Consider the following 24,130-nt stretch of genomic DNA (forward strand, 5'->3'; position numbering starts at 1 on the left):
ACATAGCATCCTTGTGGCATGATTCACAGTAACATTTGTGCCAAGAAATATGAAGCACTGATGGTTAGAGCACTGCTTAAATTTTGGATTAAATTTGAAGATCTTAAACATCAGGCACATTTACATTGCTGTGGAGGAATCTGGGAAGTTGTTAAGTCAAATTGCAGCAGGAATGGATTTAAGTTTTAATCAACACATTTTTATTGACGATATCACACAACATACATGTTATCAAGTATCCATTGAATCCATATGATACATCTCATTACCAACACAATATACACAAATAAAACATCTTTCGTCAATCTTTTAATCTTTTCTCCCCTCCCCCCCCCCAATTCCTTTAATACTTCATAAACCCATTTTAGCATCATACCTCCGGAGCAATATGAATGAAGCATCAGAAACATTCTTCAGAAAACAAGGCACTATAAAGAGGAGTACCTCTACCCTTATTACCATCCCTTCATCTTCTACCCCGCCCAAAGTTAACTTCATTTTTATTTCCAACAGTATTTGTTAAAGCCTCGCATGAAAATAACCTAAGATAGAACTCAAAAACATGCTGTAATAATATCAGAAAACTCTTATAAACCTTATTACCATCCCACCCTCCTAGTATCCCCAGCTCTCTTCCCCTTTATTTCTAGCGAGCCTCCCCCCCCCCCCCAGGAGGACTGGACTCTTAAGACCTCCCAGTATGGATGGAAGAGAGTGACCACTTCCAAAACCCACCCCCTCCCTCCCCTAACAGACTCACTGACAGCTTAGTTTGTTCATAATGAGGCTTCTTCCTCTTGACGACAAGATTTTTAAGTTTTAACATAGTAATAACTTATGCACCTAATAGGAATATTGAATGTATTGTATTTCTTTGATTAGCATGGTTTAGTGTCCATCATTGACAGGAAAATCTTCAAAGAAGTATCACCAGTCATCTATTCATTGTGCAGGTTTATGTCGCTGGGTGTGTGGGTTTTTTCTTCTTTTCCTGTGTCTTTTACAATAAACATAGATTCCTGTGACAGAGATGCCAAGTTACCTAGTTCCAGGCTGGAGATTTTGGGACATTTTGAACAACTCAAGGCATTGCGAGATTTGTTAATGCCTGATCCAGCCCCACTGAAATCAGTGCTGCAAGTCCCTATCGTCCACCATGCTCCCTTCAGTCAGCTGACAAGCTGTTGCTTGATGTTCCATCATATGAAACTGTTGCAGGAATTACCACTATTGTTAGCAGAATCTGTGGTACTTCAGAAGTCAAACAGCACACACCAGAATGAGAGAGAAATCTTCTTTATTTGCCAGCAAACAAAGTAGGACATCAGCTCTAGCTCTCTTCTTCTCTTTCTCAGCTCTCTGTGTCTTGTGGCTTCTGTCTGTCCTCTTCAGCTCTCTTCTTCTTCTTCTTCTCAGCTCCTTCTGACGTAAACTGCTTCTGCTCCCAGTTATATACAGTTCTAAAACCCCTCTAGCCCCCCTTACTTTCCAGATGGTAAGGAATAGATTGATTACCCTGTCTGAACCAATCATCTCTATACATATATTCAAAAATATCAGTTACATAGGTTTAATATTTCCTAAACTGACCTATGACCTGGGGCCTCTCACGCTAGACAATGTGGCACCTATCTCTTGGCATTTTATTATTATTCACATAATCCCAGTCATAGCTTAAACTGGGTTCATTTAGGGGCTAAGGGGCCAGTCTTGCTTAATGGCATACAGTCCTACATTTTGCTATAATCCATCAAGGAAGTAAGTTGACTTTTTCTGACCTCTTTCACCTATTAGCTTCACACATTGAACTAGCTAGGACTGTGGATAATTCAAACCAGATGATGACCTTTTCAACTGCAGTCTTACTTGAAAAGTCAGGCAAAGATATAACACTGGATTGAAAAGATATTCTACATAGAATTATTAATTACAAAGAATAAAACATATTCTAAAATAAGCAGAAATCAAATTCCTTATAAGACATAATCTACATCTATCAAGAACTTCTTAAATCTAACTATTTTCTTCTAACTAGCATTAAACTAATCCTTTTAAAACTACAATATGCCTGGCTCATAATGGTATACAGATGTGGTAAACTAATACCTATGAACTAGCCTTAACCATCCATCACTCACAAAGGGTCAAAGAAATTTTCTCTCTCTGACCTTTCTAACCTTTAGCCTAGCAAAAGCTAGATTTCTAAGTAATTAAAACCATATGGCATTCCTCCATCACTTGCAAGACTAAAAAGTTAAATACCATATTATTTCTGTGCCCACGCTGTCTCATTCCCCCCTTTGAGACTAAAATCAGCTTATGCAGAGATAAGTCTCACAACTCAAAACTCTGGAAACTATAGTGGTCCCAACTCCATACCTCCTCCTGGGGCATAACTTCTAGGAATAGGCTTGTGAATCACCATTACCCTACTCGTTAAGGTCCGACGGCATACTGCCAAAGCACATGAGGCCAGGAAACAAAACAACAACCCTGCTAAAACTAAGACTATTAGGGAAATGAACAAGGGACGTATCCATGAGGTCAATGACCACCACCAGGAGGTAAGGTCTAATCCTCCTCGGTAATCCTCCACATTAAGACTAGCCAACTGTAGGACTTTATCCATAGCATGCCTAAATACATGCGTCCTATTTATGACAATGGTACAGCACTCTGAAGAATTTAGCACTGTGCAGAGGCCACCCTGGGCTGCAAAGAGGTAGTCAAGGCCCATACGGTTATACCGAGAAACTACACTTAATTCATTAATTTGATCCTGCAATGCATTGACTACCACGTTCAGCTCATGAACTAAAACATGGAGTAGGGACTGAAGTCGCCGGGTAGCCATGCCTAGTTCAGTGATACCCGCTACCGGGCCCCCAATTGGAATCCAGGCCGTAGCAGAAAGGGCCACAAGTCTCTTTTTAGTCAGAGGATAAGTAGAGTTGATGTACTGGAGGGCTAATTCAATCGCCTCATCCTCTGTGGCAACGGAGGAAGGTAAGGACAAGGCCTCTCGCTTAGAGCGGTGCGGGGATGATGGCCTGAGAAGAGGAATAACTTTAGGAAAATAATTCAAGGTTACCAATACACAAAAATCATACGTGGGGGGAAGAATCATGTGGAGGACATTATCACAGAACCAGTAATGGCCAAGGAGAGGGTGAGGGAAAGTTCCCAATAAATGTTGGCTCAGGCTGGACAAGGTACTTAGGATGCCCATAGTGCGAGCCCCTATCCCAGGGGGAACGAAGACGAAATGGAGACTTTGCACACCATAGGTGCCAATCCCCAATTGTGACAGGCTGCTCATTTGTTATAAACTCTTCATACCCCGGGGACTTATGAAAGTAGAAAATAAGCTTGGACACTATAGTCTTCTTAGTGGTACGGTTAGGAGCCAGATAATCACCTGGGTCATAATCTGCAGGTACGGTAGTAGGGCACATAGGAGTACCTGGAGAGACTACCCACACAGATTCCCCCTTCTCTGGGAGAACATTGGTATAGTTACAGGAAATGGGAAGAACAGTTGAGATGTTCCTTGTTAAACAAAACACTCCAGAAGCTGGATAGGGAGACGTAAAGACTGGCCTTAGAGAAGATTCAGAGGGGGAGGTAGCATTATAAAAGGACCACCAAGTATAATCCTGGCTCCAAGGGCCTGAACTCGAAAAGTAGGGAGGTATAAGAGCTGTAAGCGGCACAGGGACAGGAACAGCTGGGACATCTGTGGTATAAGGAGAAAATCGGGAACACACAATACAAGGGGAAGTAATCTTTGCCTGGCTAATTAGTTCCTGGACAGAATGTAGCCAAAGGTTGGAGCGAGTTGGGGTATTAGGAACAAGGAGGCAAGGAGTAGAAAACAACAAAAGCACCCAAACTACTAACATTTTCTTTTTCCCTAATCTAAAACAAATACAGCAAACTAATTAAGCAATAATATTCCAACAGTCTGTGCTAGTCACAGATTACTCTAATATAATGTTCTCAGTCTTTGAGTTCTTATACCAGTTGGGATAGAACCTCAACTGACAAGGATCAAGCTCTCAAATTCCAGGAAAGCCAGAATCAGGGCAAGAAAGAGTCTCAGTATGAAGCCAAAGTCCAGCAGCTCCTGCGGTATGCAGTTGACCCTTCTTTTCAGCTAGTAGATTCTTTGGTTCGGGTCAAGCGCAACTTCAATGGCTCCGCTGGATCACTTTCTGCTCTCCACTGTTTAGGCTCCGTCTGATCCGTGCTGGGCTCAGTCTGGTCAGCAGACTTGATTCGAGACTAATGGACCCATGGAGTTATCCCTGCGACCTTCACAGCTGTAGGGGTAGAAAGCAAAACAGTAAAAGGTCCTTTCCATCGGGGCCCCAAAGACTGGAGCCTCCAGTCTTTCACCCAAACTCTATCCCCTGGCAGGAAGGAATGTACCTGAGCCTGGAAGGGGACAGGGTTTATTTCTCTCACATAAGACTGAAGCTCAGAAATTATCCTGCCCAAGAGGGCTACCTGGTCCTGCACCTGGGCAGACCCTAAAGTCCCTATGTCTCCCTTAATTCCCTGCAAAATGGCTGGGGGCTTCCCATACACAATTTCAAAGGGAGAGAGGGCTGTTCCTTTAGTTGGGGTGCATCGGAGGCGGAAGAGGGCTAGTGGCAGTGCCTGTGGCCATTTCAGTTGGGTTTCCTGACAAATCTTTGCTAGGCTATTTTTCAAGGTTCTGTTTGCCCGCTCAACCTGCCCTGAACTCTGGGGACGGTAGGCACAATGCAATTTCCAGGTAATGCGCAATGCGCGGGACAGGGCCTGAAGTGTGGCTTCAACAAAGGCGGGACCATTATCTGAGCCTATGGCAAGGGGCAGTCCATACCTGGGGATGACATCCCTAAGGAGGGCTCGAGCTACTTCTGTGGCTTTCTCAGTGACTGTAGGATATGCTTCCACCCACCCAGAAAAAGTGCAAACCATGACCAAGAGGTATCGGAGCCTACAGCTCCTGGGCATTTCTGTGAAGTCTATGACTAGGGACTCAAAGGGTGTTAGTCCTCTGGACTGAACTCCTGGTGGAATACGGGGTCCCTGACGAGCATTATTCTGGGCACAGAGAGTACATCGGGCAGAGGCAGTGGCAACCAGACTATCCAATCCTTCCAAGACCACTACTCGACTGAGTAGGCGGGCTAGTGCTGTTTTCCCTAAGTGTGACAGGTCATGAGCTTGAGACACTACTGGCCAAGCTAGGTGGCGTGGCACCAGAACTCTGGTATCAGGGAGATGTAACCAGCCATCAGGTCTCCTTACTGCTCCTTCCTCTTGAGCCCATTTCTCTTCCGTTTGGGTGTACATAGGCGTCCATTCTTGCAGTCGAATTTGGAACAGGGGGGTCACAATACTTGCTGGGGGTCCTCGAGCAGCTTCCTTGGCCACCCGATCAGCATGGCGGTTCCCTCAGGCCACTGGAGTATCTATCCTTTGGTGTCCCCTGCAGTGAATGACAGCTACCTTCTTAGGTGCCCAAACGGCCTCTAGCAACTGAAGTATTTCAGGTCCATACTTAACAGGTTGGCCTGCGGCATTTATGAGTCCCTTTTCCTTATACAAAGCTCCATGAGCGTGTAGAGTTGTGAAGGCATACTTGGAATCAGTATAAATGTTGGTCACCAGTCCTGCTGCTAGCTCCAGAGCTCATATGAGGGCCACAAGTTCTGCTTTCTGGGCTGAAGTTCCTTGGGGCAGGGCTCTTGCTTCTATCACCTTGTCCTCTGTCACCACAGCATAGCCTGCCAATCGCTTGGAGTTCTCCACGTAACTGCTTCCATCTGTGAAATAAATTACATCTGGGTCCCTCCAAGGAACATCTTTAAGATCTGGTCGACTGGAGTACACTTCATCCATGGTCTGGATACAGTCATGATCCGGTGGTCCCTCAGATGCTGGCAAAAGAGTGGCAGGATTGAATGTAGCTACTGTTTCCAAGTGTATCCGTGGATTCTCACACAAGCTGGCTTGGTACTTAACCATGCGGCTATTTGTAAACCAGTGGTTGCCCTTGTACTCCATGAGGGTGAGAACTGCGTGGGGGACTTTAACAACCAGTTCTTGCCCCAAGGTCAACTTATCAGCTTCCTGGACCAGTAAGGCTGTTGCTGCAATGGCCCTCAGGCAGGCTGGCCATCCTTTAGCCACTCCATCCAGCTGTTTAGACAGGTATGCAACAGGCCTCTGCCAGGATCCCATCATCTGGGTCAGCACCCCCAGAGCAACCCCCTGTCGCTCGTGGACATACAGTGAGAAAGGTTTCTCCACATCAGGAAGGCCTAACGCAGGGGCTTGGAGTAGGGCTTTCTTTATGGCGAGGAAGGATTGTTGAGCTATAGGTCCCCATTCAAATGGTTCCTTTTCACCCCCCTTTGTGGCCTGGTAAAGGGGTTTCGCCATCAGTGCAAAATTCGGAATCCAAATTCTGCAGAATCCGGCTGCTCCCAGAAATTCCCTAACTTCCCTTCTGGACTTGGGTTGGGGAATTGCAGCAACCGCTTGCTTCCTACTGACATCCAGTCTCCGACTTCCCTGGGAAATGCAGAAGCCCAGATACTTCACTTCTGACTGACAGAGTTGGGCCTTCGAGCGTGAGACCTTATAACCCGCATCCAAGAATAACTCCAGCAATTCTCTGGTAGCCTCGAAACACTCTTCCTGGGTCACTGCTGCAATCAGGAGGTCATCTACATACTGGAGTAAAACTCGTCTGGAAGGCTCAGATTTAAAAGTCTTAAGGTCTTGTCCTAGGGCAGTCCCAAAAATGGTGGGGGAGTTCTTGAACCCCTGTGGCAGGTGGGTCCATGTATACTGAAGCTTCCGTCCTGTTACTGGGTTTTCCCATTGAAAGGCAAAAAGCAGTTGACTGGCGGGGGCCACCCGAATACAAAAGAAGGCATCTTTTAGGTCCAGTGTTGTAAAATGGGTATCTCCAGAAGGTATCAATCCCAGTAGGACATATGGATTAGGCACTACAGGGTGTAATGAAATAGTGGATTTGTTGACCACTCGTAAGTCTTGGACTGGCCGGTAGTCCTCCGTCCCTGGCTTCTGGACTGGCAACAGTGGCGTATTCCATGGAGACTGGCAAGGTCGAATAATTCCATGGGATAACAGACGATTCAGATGTGCTTGAATCCCTTCCAGAGCCTTTCGGGGAATTGGGTATTGACGAAAATGGATTGGCCGGGCACTTGGAAGTAAGTCTACATGGACAGGAGGAATATTTCGGGCCAACCCCGGGGGATTATCTTCTGCCCATATCCCATTGACCTGGAAACTGTCGGCCAGGGGTAGGTCAACTTGGCCATGCGACTGATGCAGCCGCCATTCTTCTTCAAGGGGGCAGCAGAAACTCAATATACCCTTAGGGCTGGATGTCGGGGACCGAAAGGAGACTGAAGTCTGGCCATCAGAGTCAAAGGAAATTTGGGCCCTAAGCTTGGACAGCAGGTCCCGGCCTAACAAAGGGATTGGACAGTCTGGCATATACAGGAATTCATGAGTGACTGTGTGTGAGCCTAATTGGCATCTACGGGTCGTCAGGAAGGGCCTCCGGTTCTGCACCCCCGTGGCGCCCACCACTCGGACAGTTTTTCCAGACACAGGCGCTAATCGCTCCGTCACAACAGAATGTTCAGCTCCTGTATCAATCATAAATGGAATTGAGCGGCTCCCTATAGTTAACTTGACCATGGGTTCCTGGGAGCCCAGTTTGTAGGAACCCGGTCTGTCCTATTCATCCCATTCTGCCATCTCGGCTATCCCAATGATGTCAGATTCAGGAGGCTCATACCTTCCCTCTCGAACTCGGCCTCGGCTTCCTCGATCTCCTGGTCCCCTTCTCAGTCCCTGGCGCCTCTGGGGGCATTCATCTTTCCAGTGCCCTCTTTCCTTACAGTAGGCGCACTGATCCCTCTCCAATCGTGGTCTGGGATTCTCCCCTCGTGGCCGGGATTGATTGAAGGAATCTCGAGGCCTGGCTGGTGGTCCAGGATCCCACTTTGGCTTCCCATTTGCTAGAGGTCGACCTCGGTTAAGGGTGGAATTAGTAATGGCTGCCGCCAAAAGGTCGGCCTTCTTCTGCATCTTCCGGTCAGCCTCTCGGCGCATCTCCTGATCTCTATTAACGAAAACCTTTGTTGCGATCTCAATTAGCTGGGTGGTATTCATCCCTGCGAATCCCTCCTGACGCTGCAGCTTCTTCCGGATATCTGGCATACTCTGGGCCACCAATGCACTATTCACCATTCTCTGGTTTTCTAATGCCTCAGGGTCAAATGGGGTGTATGTTCTGTAGGCTTCAATTAGTCGCTCTAAAAAGGCCCCAGGGGATTCAGTTGCCCCTTGGAGAATTTCAGAGACCTTTGCCAGATTAATGGGCCTCTTTATGCCTTTCTTCATACCTTCCAGCAAGTCCCGGCAATAGCCAGACAACAGTTCATAGTGCTGCCCATTATTTGGATCCCAAGCTGGAGCTGCGCGAGGGAACCGAGTTCTAACCCATTCCTCTAGGTCCGGTGTCCCCTTGGGGGCACGCGCTCGCGTGATGGCCTCAGCATTTTGTAAAATCTTCCGCCTCTCCTCAGTTGTGAAGAGGGTCAGGAGAAGTTGTTGACAATCAGTCCAGGTTGGGTTATGGGTGGCCATAATGCTAGCCACTAGGTCCACCACTGCCTGAGGCTTTTCAGTATAAGAGGGGTAATGCGTCTTCCAATTCAGGAGATCGGTGGTTGTGAAGGGTACATACTGGTAGGCCTGTGCCTGTATAACCTGACCCTGATTATTAGGATCCGGTCGAGTGGTGGTTACCTGACGCAGGGGCAGAACTCTCGAGGAGGTGGGAATGGAACCTGAGGTAGAGCTAGGAGCTACCCCCTTATCATGCTCAAAGGTGATTGCAGCGGGTCTAACCCATTCAGGGGAGGTGTGTTGAACCCCTGAGGGATGGGGAGGGGTACTCATAGACTGAGAGGTGGTCACAGGTGATTCAGTCCATTGAAAGGGATGCTGGGCCCCTGATGAGTGGGGAGGGGTACTAGAGGGAGAGGCTGGGCTATCGGGAGTTGAAGAGTCAGGGAGTGCAGCCCAAAGCGGGTCTTTGGAGGTTAACAGGGGAGAATGTGGCACAGAAGGGTAGAGGCTGGGTGAAAAGTCCAACCTAGGATGTGGTGGGGTTCGCACAGAAGGGGAGGAACTATCCGGAGAAGCCTGTGCTGGAGAGGCTTGGGCTGGACGCCGTGGATCTCTGGGGGTAGCACGGAACCCCAACAATGGACCATAAGGTGGTGGCTCAAGATCTGAGGGGTCATCAGAGAGTATGGGTTTCTCAGACAGGGTAGGGGCAGAAGCCACCGATTGGGTGGTAGGCTTCCTGGGGCTCTTTCCCTCTTCCAGTTTAGATTTTCTAATAATCTTTCTTTGAACGCGGCCCAACATGAACTTTACTGGGGATCCCATATAAGTTTTCAACCAAGAGGGAGGGTCAGTGACAAGGCTGTCCCAGGAATCTATATAGGGGAGTTGTTCAGAATATTCTGGTTCTTCTACAACTATGCTGTAGACCTTCCGGATTACGTCAATATCTAAGCTGCCACTAGGGGGCCACCCCACTCCCATAGATGGTCACTCAACTTCACACAAAGTTCTTAGAGTACTTAAGCTTAAAGTCTGTCCATAATCATTAATTAAAAATCCTTTCTTAAAGTTCTTAAGCATACAATCTAGGGGAGTAGCAATTTGTCTAGATGATGTCCCTCCCATAATGCTTACAATTACAACACACAAAAAGGGAGGGAATTTTTGGAATTGTGGTAAGGGGTCCACAAATCCAGAGACAAAAAGGTAAACAAACAACAATCGCTTCCTTCCGTCGCTGGCCAATTGAACTCACGTTAACTGGAACCGCAGCTATAAGAAGTCCACACTCATTTAATCATTCATGCATCACACACATTCTGCACAAAAAATCCCACCCAACAATTTCAGATTTCTCAGATACAGATAAGCTCAGGCGGTTTCCCTACTAGTCCCCACGACTAGAAGCTACTAAGGCCTTCGCTGAGAGTTGATCAGACTCCCCTTCCCTCAATTTTTGAGGGGCTGGTTTACAGTTTCCTAGCTAGGATTACAATACAGAATACAGAATACAAAATACATACCCGGCTAATGTTCCTCAGTCAGTTGGGTGCCAGAAATTGATGCAGGGTTCAGGATCCCACCGCTGCCACCAAGAATTGTTGCAGGAATTACCACTATTGTTAGCAGAATCTGTGGTACTTCAGAAGTCAAACAGCACACACCAGAATGAGAGAGAAATCTTCTTTATTTGCCAGCAAACAAAGTAGGACATCAGCTCTAGCTCTCTTCTTCTCTTTCTCAGCTCTCTGTGTCTTGTGGCTTCTGTCTGTCCTCTTCAGCTCTCTTCTTCTTCTTCTTCTCAGCTCCTTCTGACGTAAACTGCTTCTGCTCCCAGTTATATACAGTTCTAAAACCCCTCTAGCCCCCCTTACTTTCCAGATGGTAAGGAATAGATTGATTACCCTGTCTGAACCAATCATCTCTATACATATATTCAAAAATATCAGTTACATAGGTTTAATATTTCCTAAACTGACCTATGACCTGGGGCCTCTCACGCTAGACAATGTGGCACCTATCTCTTGGCATTTTATTATTATTCACATAATCCCAGTCATAGCTTAAACTGGGTTCATTTAGGGGCTAAGGGGCCAGTCTTGCTTAATGGCATACAGTCCTACATTTTGCTATAATCCATCAAGGAAGTAAGTTGACTTTTTCTGACCTCTTTCACCTATTAGCTTCACACATTGAACTAGCTAGGACTGTGGATAATTCAAACCAGATGATGACCTTTTCAACTGCAGTCTTACTTGAAAAGTCAGGCAAAGATATAACACTGGATTGAAAAGATATTCTACATAGAATTATTAATTACAAAGAATAAAACATATTCTAAAATAAGCAGAAATCAAATTCCTTATAAGACATAATCTACATCTATCAAGAACTTCTTAAATCTAACTATTTTCTTCTAACTAGCATTAAACTAATCCTTTTAAAACTACAATATGCCTGGCTCATAATGGTATACAGATGTGGTAAACTAATACCTATGAACTAGCCTTAACCATCCATCACTCACAAAGGGTCAAAGAAAGTTTCTCTCTCTGACCTTTCTAACCTTTAGCCTAGCAAAAGCTAGATTTCTAAGTAATTAAAACCATATGGCATTCCTCCATCACTTGCAAGACTAAAAAGTTAAATACCATATTATTTCTGTGCCCACGCTGTCTCAAAACTTCATCTTGATTGTGGGGACCACTGGTTCCAAATCAATTTCTTTATAATCTTACCAGATGGTACTAAGGTATTATTCTCCCAGCTTGTATTTGCATTAACTGCTTTAATTAAGCGGACCTCAATGCACCCACACTTGGCAATTCACCCAAAGAATGAAGGTTGCTCTTTGCTTTCATAAGAGCGTCAGCGCTATTATTGGAGCTAGTCTTATCACTGGTCCTTTTTCTTTATTGACAAGACGGATAACTCAAAAACCAATGTAGAAAACTCATACAAGAGGAAAACCATTGGTTTATCCAGCTGTCCGTGTCTATGCAAATAAACCCATGCTGAGAGAACAATAATCCCGTGTTCATAAGTGTGAAATCTATCATTCACAGTCCTTATCTATTTTAGCAGTTCCTTCCTACCTGAAAGTTAAAGCACTCCAAATGCCCGCGACCAGCCCCGTACTTATCTCAATTGATCTTCTGTTCCACTACATTGTAATTTTACTAATGCTGTCCCCCTTTGCAGCCTCTCAAATGTCTCCCAGCCGGCTGGTGCGTTCCCGGTGCTCACTTCTCCTTCAGTGGGTATTAGTTCTGCTTTTACTCCTTCACCGTGACTTCTTTCTACTCCTTCAACAAGAACGTCTCGTTTCGCAAACTTCTTTGCTGCTTCAGGAAGGAAATGTTCAACCAATTTTGTGGCACGAGTTATCTGTCTTGTTAAGAGGAGTGGCCTAGTGGTTAGGGTGGTGGACTTTGGTCCTGGGGAACTAAGGAACTGAGTTCGATTCCCACTTCAGGCACAGGCAACTCCTTGTGACTCTGGGCAAGTCACTTAACCCTCCATTGCCCCATGTAAGCCGCATTGAGCCTGCCATGAGTGGGAAAGCGCAGGGTACAAATGTAACAAAAAAATAAAATAAAGTAAAAGGACCAGTGATAACACTAGCTCCAATAATAGCGTTGGCGCTCTTATGAAAGCAAAGAGCAACCTTCATTCTTTGGGTGAATTGCCAAGTGTGGGTGCATTGAGGTCCGCTTAATTAAAGCGGTTTAATGCAAATACAAGCTAGGAGAATAATACCTTAGTACCATCTGGTAAGATTATAAAGAAATTGATCATATGAAACTTCACAAATAAATCGATCTATTTTTTTATGAATAAGCTGTTACTATATGGAATTCTCATCCAGCTGAAATCTGCCAGATTAGCTCTGTGATTCAGTTCATAAAGCAGTTGAAAGCTTATCGTTTTTATAAACCATTTCCATCTTGATAGCTTTCATGATTTTTTAAGGATTTTTATGTCTTTTCTAATTTGTCCTTTGTCTTAATTTTTTAAAGTATTATGTAGGTTTTTATTGTAACATAGTAGAATAGCGAGTGCTATAAATTTTTAAATAAATACATTTTTGTCCCAATATAGTTTATTTTTTATGTTTTTATTCTTTCTCTGGTGCATTTTTGGTTGGGCAAGCATCAGAACAGCAATGCTACAATTAGTAAGGTTTACAGTTTTGGCAACGGCTAAGAGTAGTGCATTTTCAAAAGCTTAAAATGCAAATTTTCAAAAAATAAATTACAATTTACAAAGCGAGATATAGATGATTTAGAGGCCTGTTAAATAGCTAACACAGCTTAGTTAAGACATAAATTAGTATAGGTTAAAAACAGCTAACTACTACTACTACTACTATTTGGCTAACACATAATAGTTAATGTGTTAATTCCTCTGTCAAACAGCTAATATGGAATTTAATTGAAATGAGCGGAAGAAGGCCAAAAAGCAATAGGGAAGGTGTAGAGCAGAAGGAGCAATTAACACACATTAACATGAATTTGGGTTAACTGCAAAGAAGATACTGCAGATATTTAATTAAAACTCCATATTATTTGCCACTGCATTAACGTGTGGTAAAATTGTGACTGGTTCTCTCCATGTGCCAGGGACACCCCCTTTTAATATTTACAATTACCACAGAGGTTTTGCAGTAAATGCATAGTGAAAATTGCCATTAATTCATACTGGGGGGAAGTCTATAAATTGCATTCAATAACAGACACCAGAAAACATCAGCGCTAAGGGCCAGATTAGATATATGGTGTCTAAAAAAAATCCACATGGAAAACATTTCTGCCTACTCGCATTCTATAAGTGGCACCTAGATTTAGGAATGGTATATAGAATACACTTCGTTGACATCCCAGTGCCTAGAACTATGTGCATCGATTTACATCAAGGAAAACGTAGCATAAATCACAGTACATAGATTTAGGCGCAGAGGGCCATATGCTATAACAGTGCACATAAATTTTGAAATGCCCATGAAATGCCTATTTCCCTGCCCATAACCACATCCCATTTTGCCTGTCAAACCTGTCTATCCCTCAAACATAAGATCTGGAGGTCTGGTGGACTTCCATGCCCCCCCCCCCCACCCCCAAAACACAAAAACCCTGTGGTCCAGTGGGACTGCTATTTATCTATCTAGCTTGTCCTCCCTTCCCTCGGCCTATCTCTCCGTAGTAGTAGTTGGAGGAGGGAGGAGCTAGCACTTCCTCCCTCCTCTTAAGGCACCTTCCCATAATGGCATTGTCCCGCCCTACCCAGTGCATCTTGGGATGCACTGGGTGGGGCTTAACTTCCATATATGGGTTAAGCCATGCCCAGTACCATCCCACCCTCTCACATCCAGGGCATTTTTTTTATGAGTGTGGGGGGGGGGAAGCTATCGGTCCCACTGGACCACCAGGGTTTTTGTGTCTTAGAGGTGGGGGCCTGGAGGTCCACTGGATCTCCAGGTCTTTTGTTTGGGGAGGAACTGTCAAACCTCTCCAGTGGGTCTCCCTCATTCTTCCCTTGCTGGCAAACCCTAATGCCAGCTCTGAGCTGGCATAGGGTTTGCAGCGGTAGCAGCGCCCTTGTTTGGCACGCTGCCCACTGATCATGAGGGAAGAAAGCAGGAGACCCTTGATTGCCAGCTCTGATCATCAGGTGGGAGCAAACATGGGGGCTAGTACGGCGCTATTGTTCTCTAGAGCCCACATTTGCTTCATATCATTGGCCCCTAAATAATGCTGAATAGTTCAGGCACACATACTGTGACTACAGTTTTCACTACTGGAGCTTGAATTTCTGTATCACCATGTCCTAGGGAAATTGCAATATTTACAAGGAACATTCTTATACTAGCATGTGCCCTTAAGCGTAGGGATCACAATGCTTTGGAACATTTTCTTTAAAATACAAATGGTAAATGGGTCGGAATAGCTTCCTTAGAAGGAAAAGCCTAATCAGCTTGACGAAACATAGAACATGACAGTAAATAAAGACCCTTTAAGTCATGTTTTCAAAGCACTTAATTACAAAGTTCCATAGGTTGCTATGCAACTTTGTAAATCTAAAGTGCTTTGAAAATGAGATTCTTTGTCTATTAAGTCTAATCATCCACACTTATTGCTTAGCTCTACAATCTGTTCCTCTTCCTCGGAGATCCTCTTTGCTTTCCTGAAATGTGATGATTTTGTCTGTATTCCATCAACTGAAAGGCTGCATGCATCCACCACACTTTCTGTAAAGTATTTTCATAGATTCTCACCTTCAATCTCACGCCAAAGTCTCCTTTCCATTGAAAGCCACCTTTCGGTGCCTCTATCTAATCTCCCCTTTTCCTCCTTTCCTCCAAGGCATATAGATTTACAACCTTTACGTCCGATTCCATATGCTTCAGGACAAGGACTGTTGACCATTTAGTAGCTGCCTTCTGGACCAGCTCCGTCCAGTTTATATTCTTTTGAAAAGTGCAGTCTCCAGAACTGTAAACAGTGCCCCAAACTTTACACCATTTTTCAAGCTTTCCTTGTCCTATTTTCCACACCTTACAGGTGTCTTCCTAACTATCGATCACGGTTCATCCACAAAAAGGTAAAACTTCCCCAAGAGTCCTTCCAGAGCTGAACCAAGAATGGATCCCTGCAGTACACTACTGGTAAGCAATTTGCCTCATAGTGAGCTTCATACACCACTACCCTTTGTTGCCTCTCACTCAACCAGGTTAAATCAATTTACGACCGAAATTTAGGGCACCTATACGGAAGCATGTGAAAGGCTGTGCTGAAATCTAGGTACATTATATCCAGCATGCTCCCCTGAGCCCTCTGATCACTCAGTCAAAGAAACTGCTAACATTTGTCTGACAAACTCTACCTCTAGAAAACCATGTTGCTTTGGACCTTATAATCCATTGGATTCCAGAAACTGCACTATCCTCTTCTAGTGTGTGTGTGTGTGTGTGTGTGTCCTCTTCTACAGTGTGTGTATGTGTGTATATATATCACTGGGTATGGATGGGTGGGGGGGCAGGGGAGACAATCGCTGGGTATGGGTAGCTGTAGGGGGAGGGGAGACAATCGCTGGGTATGGATGGGTGGCTGGAGAGGGGGGGGTGGCTGGAGAGGGGGGCAGGAGACAGCAGACAATTGCTGGGTATGGATGGCTGAAGAAGGGGGGGCAGGGGAGAGAAAACAATCGCGCACAGAGACAAACAAATGTGCTAGCGCCTCTTTCATTTCTAACAGAAACGGGCCTTTTTCTCTAGTATATATATATATATATATATATATATTATTTACCAAATGAGTATTAAGATTTTTAAAGTTCAATAGTTAAAATTTTTTACATTGTGTTTTCTTTATAGCCACAAAAAACATGCATTCAAAAATAGCAATTTTAAAGCAAATCTACCCACCCATCACCCTCAAAAAATAAAATCAGTGGGAAATCTGCTTAGTGATGTTTTTACCAGCCCCCACCTCCTTACACCCACTCTCCATCCATATTTTTTCCAGTCCCCCTCCCTACACCCACACTCCAGACCCCCACCCCCACCCCCAGGTCCTCATCTGAGACTCATAACATCAAACACTTTACGCTTTGGTGACAAACCACGGTTAACTGCTACTGTGCAAGTCCTCTGATTCCTCCCTTCAATATTCAGTGCCACACTTGTTCTCTGCCCAGGCTGATGCAGCAAGGCTCATACTGACACATGCACGAGCCAGCCAGCTGAATGTGGAGGTCGCCACACGGATGCACCAGAAGACACTGGTGCAATGCTTTTTTGGCTGCCGCTACCATTTTTCAATGTCTACAACGACACCTAATTCTTTTTCCTTACACTGAAAGACTTGCCCATTTAACCCTGCTCTCTGTTTTCTATCTTTTAACCAGTTCCCAAATTCACAACAGAATATTGCCTCCCAACCCACAGCTTTTTAATTTTCTCAGGAGTCTTGTATGAGGGACTTTGTCAAAAGCTTACTGAAAATCTAGGTACACACTACATCAGCTGGGCCACCTTTATCCACTTGTTTGTTTAAGCCTTCAAAAACATGTAGTAGATTGGTAAAGCAAGACTTCCCTTGGCAGAATTAATGTTGACTCTGTCCCGTTAAATCATGTTTGTCTATGTGTTCAATAATTTTGTTCTTTATAATAATTTCTGCCATTTTGTGGCTTGCATGATGTCAAGCTTATTAGTCTGTAGTTTCTTAGACCATGCCTGGAACCCTTTTTAAAAACTGGCATTATGTTAACCCCCCTTCCAATTTTCAGGTACCATGGACAATCTTAATGACAGGTTACAGATTACCAATAGTAGATCTGCAGTTTCATTTTTGAGTTATTTCAATACCCTGGGGTGTCTACTCCAAGTTATTTGCCGTTCTTTAACTTGCTAATTTGGCTTATTAAATCTTCCAGGTTCACTGAGATTTCTTTCAATTCCTCTGGCCTCAAATACTATTTCTGGCATAGGTAGCTCACTTACACCCTCCTCGGTAAAGACTGAAGCAAAGAATTCATTTAGTCTCTCCACTATGGCCTTGTCCTCCCTGAGTGCTTCTTTAACTCCTTGATGATTTAACAGTCCAATTGACTCTCTCATAGGTTTTCTGCTTCTAATGTACCTGAAAAAGATTTTGCTACAAGGTTTTGCCTCTATAGCAGGCTTGTTTTCAAATTCTCTTTTAGTTTATCAGTACCTCGCATTTAACTTGTCAGTGCTTATGCTGCTTCCTGTTTTCTTCATTTGGATTCTTTTTCCATTTTTTCAAAGAGGTTCTTTTGACTGGAATAGCCTTTTTCATTGTCATTTGGTCTTCCTACTAATTTTTTCCATTTATGGAATACAACAGGTCTGGATTTCCAGGATAGTATCTTTAAACATGCCTGATTTAGGGCTCTGTTTACTAAGGTGTACTAGCGTTTTTAGTGCATACACGCACTGTGTAGGCACCCATAGGAATATTGTGGGTCCCTACACAGCATGCGCTAATGGTTAGCGCATGCTAAAAACGCTAACACGCCTCTAGTGTGGCTTAGTAAACAGGGCCCTTAAACTCTTAGCTTTTGCATGCTCCATTTAGCTTTTTTTTAAAAACAATTTTCCTCATTTTATCATAGCTGCTCTTTTGTGTTCGATCATTTTTATTAATTTTGAAATAACAAAAAGAAAGGAAATTAAGTACCAGTCATAGCTGCTCTTTTGAACGTTTATGCTGTTGTAGTATATCTCCTTAACATCTTCACGCCAGTTATCTCAAATTTGATCCTTATGATCACTATTGCGAAGCAGCCCCCAAAATTGTTACCCTTTCCATCAAGTTCTGCATTCCACTAGGTCTGGATCTAAAATAGCTTTGGGTGTATCCAGTCCAGCCCCATTGCTTAACTACATTCAGGGGGACATTATCAACATGGGCTACTGTTAACCTGGGATATTAGTAACTAGGTCACATTGCATAAAATGGGACCTGTGCTAAAACAGAATGAGTTAGTGGTAAAATAAATTTATTTATTATATTTGTATCCCGTACTTTCCCACTAAAAGCAGGCTCAATGCGGCTTGCATAGTAATAGGTAACACAGAATTTTGTTATGTAAAGTAGGAAATTAAGTACAACATAATAGAAGGATGGATGGGTAGTAAATGGATGGGTGGGTAGGTAGGTAGAGACAGGTGATAGAGAGAGGAGGGTAAGGTGGGAGATAGATTCTGGGTCAATGTCGTTTTCTCTTCAGTATATGTAAGGTAGATGGGTTCATGAGATTAATCTGGGTCTTTTGGGTAGGCTTGTTTGAATAGATGGGTTTTAAGTGCTTTTCTGAATGGTAGGTGGTCATGGATTGCTCGGATAGGTCTAGGGAGAGCGTTCCATAGACGGCTGCCCAGGAAGGAGAAATTGGATCCATAATAAGTTTTGTACTTGAGACCTTTACAGCTGGGGTAGTGCAGGTTGAGGTACTTTCGTGAGGATACAGACATGTTTCTTGCTGGAAGGTCGACCAGATTTATGATACACTGCCGCGAGACTCATCCTAAGAGAACGACGCTTTGCACATGCCGAACCCTTGCATTTCAAATTACACTGGCTGCCTGTACAGGAGCGCATTGCCTTTAAGCTCTGCTCCTTGACCCATAAAATCATCTATAGGCTTGCCCCAGAGTATATGCACCCCTTGATCGACCTCCCACCCAGGAACGCCAATCCTGCTGCTCGTTCTTACCTTCATCTGCACTTCCCAAACTGTAAGGGTGTCAAGTACAAGAAGATCTTCGCCTCGTCCTTCCGCTACTGGAGCCCTAAGCACTGGAATGCTCTTCCGCAACACCTCAAAACTCAAGCGGACCACGCTCTAAGAAGTTGTTGAAGACATACTTCTTTGCCAAGACCTACCCCTCACTTTCTACCGCTGACTGATACACCCCTCCTGTCTCTTACCCTGCTAGTTCACCCTGTTAGATGCTTTTCCCCCTGCTTAGTCCTTGTATACTTTTCTAAGCTTCCTATTCTGTAATTTTATTTCATGTTTTGTAAGCCATATTGTGCCTGCATGAGTGGGAAAATGTGGGATATAAGGCAAACAATAAATAAATAAATAAATAAATATAGTTCGTAACCCTAGTAGCGCTCTAGAAATGTTAAGTAGTAGTAGTATAGTTCGGAGATTCTCCATGTATTAACTTATGGATTAAAGTCTTGGCTTTGAAATTGATACGTTCTTTGATTGGGATAATCCATCATAACAGTAACCCACATTGATAACTACCCCCTCCCCCCCCCCCAAGTTCCTCATTCCTATTCTTACTTATGAGTTTTCCATGATCCTATCCAAATCCTTCCTCAGGTTCAACAAGTCTGCATCCTCCTTGTCATACTCTAAATAACCCCACTTTCACTTTTCTTCCTATTATCATCGGGGTTTTTTTTTTTTTTAAAGAAAGTCATGCTCCTCTACTTTTTCTGGACTGTTTATTTTTGCATTTGTGCTTTTGATCTAACTTTCCCAGCTTCCCCTAGCCTTAATAAATACTGTTGCCTGTCTTCTTTCTGTAATCTCTTGTAATTTATGAAAGCTAACCTTGTTTCATTTATATTTTCAACCACTTCCTTAGAAAACCACAGAGGCTTCTTTTTTCCTCTTACCTTTATTTACTTTTCCAACACGATTTTTTGGCCTTACAAAATCTCCTCACTACTCTTCTATTTTCCTAAGCTTTTCCCAACCAATGACTTCTTGCATTACTCCACCCTTCTCCACAAAGCTAGTTTTCTTGAAATCTAGGACCTTCAGTCTTTAAAAAAAAAAAAACACTACTACCTGTGCTTTAATACTGAACCACACCATCCAGTTATTAATGAATCCCAGGTGGTTATGCATTAGGATATCAGAAGCACTGTCTCCATTTGTAAGTGCCAGGTCCTATATCCTCCCATTTCCCTTAATATGTGCACTCTGTTAACCAAAACAGAGGATTCAGAACACCCTGCCTCTAGATGACACCACAATTCATGTCCCATTCAATATTTAACAAATTGGTACATTTCTCAAAATGAAAAAATTAGGAGTCGATAATTCCTGTTCTGGATAACCAGAGTATCTGAGTGTTGGCTACAACTTTACAAAAAAAAAAAAAAAGTCACACGAACTACAAATTGCAGATCAGGTACATACATTCTGTAATGTATAACCAAACCTTCCAGTAGTTTACAAATCGGATACATATATAAATAATGTAAGTTTAAATCGGGCCAAAAGACATTTCTTTTTGAAGATGCTTATTCTGATATTGGCTGAGTTAGGGCATCTGTAAACGCTCTACTGTAGACATCTGACTCTTTTCTTGTTTTTTTTTTAAGTTGACTCTATTATCGCTTTCTCTAATCTCCCATTCCTCTTTCCTATTGAGGTTGTAGGTCCTTTCATTTATTTGCTGATTTTGTAAATTTGTGAACCTCCAAGATGGTACGCACTGTTGGTGCGCTATATTAAAACTAAACTAGACTGAAATCATCTACCAATAGCACCTCTCCTTCCACATCAATTTCCCTCCATCCATTTTTTCTGTTTCCAAATGTGATCTGTATATCACCCCAATAGAAACTGAAGTTCCATTCCATTTTTATATATTAACCCATACCCAGGTTAACCCACAGCATTTCCCTCCTTATCTTATATACCCTTCAGTTCTGTTCCACATCTCTGTGATTGCCGCAGTATCCTAGCAAGCCTCTCCCATGACTGCATGTAGATCTGGGACTTTATTTCACATACTACAAGCACTAGTATACAAAAGCTTTGCAAACACTGACTAAGTTTTTTCATGTTTCTATAATGGTATTTAATATTTTACTTACTTGAAAAAAAGAGACAACAGAAGGGATATGATTGAGATTTATAGAATTAGGAGTGGTACAGAACAAATTAATAGGGAACAGTTACATAGTAACATAGTAAGAGATGGCAGGTAAAGACCTGTACAGTCCATCCAGTTTGCCCTAGAAGATAAACTCATTAGTTTAGTTGGAGGAGTGGCCTAGTGGTTAGGGCACTGGTCTTGCAATCCAGAGGTGGCCAGTTCAAATTCCACTGCTGCTCCTTGTGATCTTGGCCAAGTCACTTAACCCTCCATTGCCTCAGGTACAAACTTAAGATTGTGAGCCCTCCTGGGACAGAGAAATATCCAGAGTACCTGAATGTAACTCACCTTGAGCTACTACTGAAAAAGGTGTGAGCAAAATCTAAATAAATAAATAAATTACATTAGGTATGAGGTGATACAACATATGTATACCTGATCTTGATTTGTCCATGCTACTTTCAGGGCATAGACCGTAGAAGTCTATTTGGCACTCTTCTTGTTCTAAAACTTCTGAAGCTATCATAGAAGTCCTTGAAAAGCTACATTCCAGCCCATCCAAATCTATCCAGCCACGATCAGGACACAGACCGTAAAGTCTGCCCATCACTGGCTTTGCCTCCCAGTTACCAGTGTTGCCACCTAGTCTCCACTAAGATTCTTTAGATCGATTCCTTCTAAACAGGATTCCTGTGTGTTTATCCCATGCATTATTGAATTCCGTTATGGTTTTCATCTCCATCACCTGCCACGAGAGAGCATTCCAAGCATCTACTACCCTCTCAGTAAAAAAAATACTTCCTGACATTATTTCTGAGTTGGCTTCCCTTCAACCTCAATTCGTGTCCTCAATTCATGCTACACTATCAAAAAAAAAAAATCCTACTGTTATGAATTGATTTCTGACTAGTAACAGATTTAAATCAAATTATACTAAGTGTTTTTTGTAAACCACTAGTAAGCTATGGAATTTATTGCCAGAAAAGTTGATCAAGACTAGTAGGACAGTAGAACATAAGTGGGTAAAGAATTCAGAGCATGTTCAAGAAATTCTTTCCAATTCCTGTGTGTGCACGTGTGTGTATTGAGTCAGGTATGTGTGTGTGGGGGGGGGGGGGGGGTAATTTTTTATGGGTGGGGCAGTTTGTCAGGCAGTGAATGAGGCAATTTGCAGAGTGGTAAGGTGGTTGGAGAGGGGGTAGTTTTGAGGGCCAGGGCAATTTGTGGGGTGGTAGGACAACTGTAGGGGCTAGTTTTAAAGACCGTGGCTATTTACTGAGTGGGAGACAATTGTGGGGGGATAATTTTGGGAGTGAGGGCAATTTGGGTGGTGGAGCAATTATGGAAGGTAGTTTTGGGGGGTTAGAGGCAGTTTGTATGGTGGTGGAGTGGGAAAAGTTTTTGGATTGTTTGGAAAGGGAAGAGAAAGGGGTGGAATTGATATACTGCCTTTTTGTGGTTACAATCAAAACAGTTTACATATTATATACAGGTAATTTTTTTGTACCTGGGGCAATAAGGGGTTAAAGTGGAGGAATGGCCTAGTGGTTAGAGCACCGGTCTTGAGATCCAGAGGTGGCCAGGTCAAATCCCACTGCTGCTCTTTGTGATCTTGGGCAAGTCACTTAACCCTCCATTGCCTCAGGTACAAACTTAGATTGTGAGTCCTCCAGGGACAGGGAAACTACCCAGTGTATCTGAATGTAACTCACTTTGAGCTATTACTGAAAAAGGTGTGAGCAAAATCCAAATAAATAAATACAAGTGACTTGCCCAGAGTCACAAGGATCTACAGTGGGAACCAAATCCAGTTCTCATGCCACTTCACTAACCATTAGGCTACTCCTCCACTCCAGTTTGGTCAGTTTTAGGATAGAGGACCAGTTACGGGATTGGGGGGGAGGGGTGGACAGCTTAGGGAGTTGGGAGAGTACAGAAAGGGGACGATGCATTTTTAAAGGAAGAATTATATTTTGCTTTTATAAGTTTCTATGCTATAGCAACTAAAACACCTTCTTCCACAGAAATGCATTGGACTGTTTATTTTTTTTTTTTTGGGGGGGGGGGGGTCTTATTGTTTTTGGAACCCTCTGTTCCAGTCTGGTTCATTTTTTTAACTCAGTCTTTCTGTTACCTGTTTTTTCCTCATATCAAATTTCATCCCATTCCATTAAATTTTGGACAGATATTTTGCCCTCAGACAGAAGAACAGACATTTCTCAACTCCTTTTGTATAATGCCTTGCAACGTCTGTTGGGTTGGAAAGGAAAAAAATAAGGTTGCACCAACTATTAACCAGATAAATGAGCATGACCCCTTCATTCTTCTAGGAGTAAGCAATAGGAAATAACATGCCTATTAGGATCTGCCAAGTTCTTCCAACAAATTATCAGAAGCGGGATTAGGCTTGATGAACCTTTGGTTTGTCTCAGCACGGCACCTCTCATCTTCTTATGAATGTATCTTTATTTAAGATTTAAGAATCCCTCAGATATTCTTCTAAACATTTGTCATACATGGAGAGAGTCCTTTCCTGTCCAGTGGATGTCTACGGTAGTTCCTTAGGAGGAAGGTCACATTGGCAGTAGAATATAAAGATTCAGTACAAACAAGATTTTCCATCAGAATAAAATGGCAACAAAAGTATATTAAATAGATACTCACATGTACCCTCGAAACCTAGTAAGATCATTGTTTGGCTTCTCACATTCAATGACACTGCTGAACTTGATAGGGTCAAAGTCAGAGTCCTGAAATATAAAATAAAATCATTAGTTTTATTTCACAGTTTAATCTACTGTATTAATTCTGAGCTTCAAGTAGTTCTGCACTTTTTTAACACATTTCTGTTTGATTAAATATCTTCTCTCTAGTTTCCTTTTTTCTCTGTTCTCTCTCCTTTCGCTGCCTTACAAAGATAATGAACAAAGTCGATATACAATTAATAAAACATTTAGGGAGCAGTTATCAAGTTGTGTTACGGCTATAATGAATATTATTTGCCCCCAACATATGTTAAAAAGCACAAGTTATTAAAGTAATGTATGGTAGCTTAAGTTATCATGGGGTTCATGCTAA

General features: G+C 43.1%; 1 protein-coding gene across 2 annotated transcripts in view; it reads right to left on the reverse strand.

The window, feature by feature from the left end:
• Nucleotides 1–24,130, reverse strand: part of ATP10A (ATPase phospholipid transporting 10A (putative)) — a 281,162-nt gene that overhangs the window by 132,868 nt on the left and 124,164 nt on the right. For both annotated transcript variants that reach the window (XR_003941956.1, XM_030201381.1), the window contains exon 3: nucleotides 23,717–23,802. Coding sequence is in view for 1 of the 2 variants with exons in the window: in XM_030201381.1 (XP_030057241.1) it covers nucleotides 23,717–23,802 (86 nt within the window). In the remaining variant the exon portion in view is untranslated. The remainder of the gene's footprint in view (nucleotides 1–23,716; nucleotides 23,803–24,130) is intronic.

Source organism: Microcaecilia unicolor, chromosome 4 (genome assembly GCF_901765095.1).
Source record: "Microcaecilia unicolor chromosome 4, aMicUni1.1, whole genome shotgun sequence".
Lineage (NCBI taxonomy): Eukaryota > Metazoa > Chordata > Amphibia > Gymnophiona > Siphonopidae > Microcaecilia > Microcaecilia unicolor.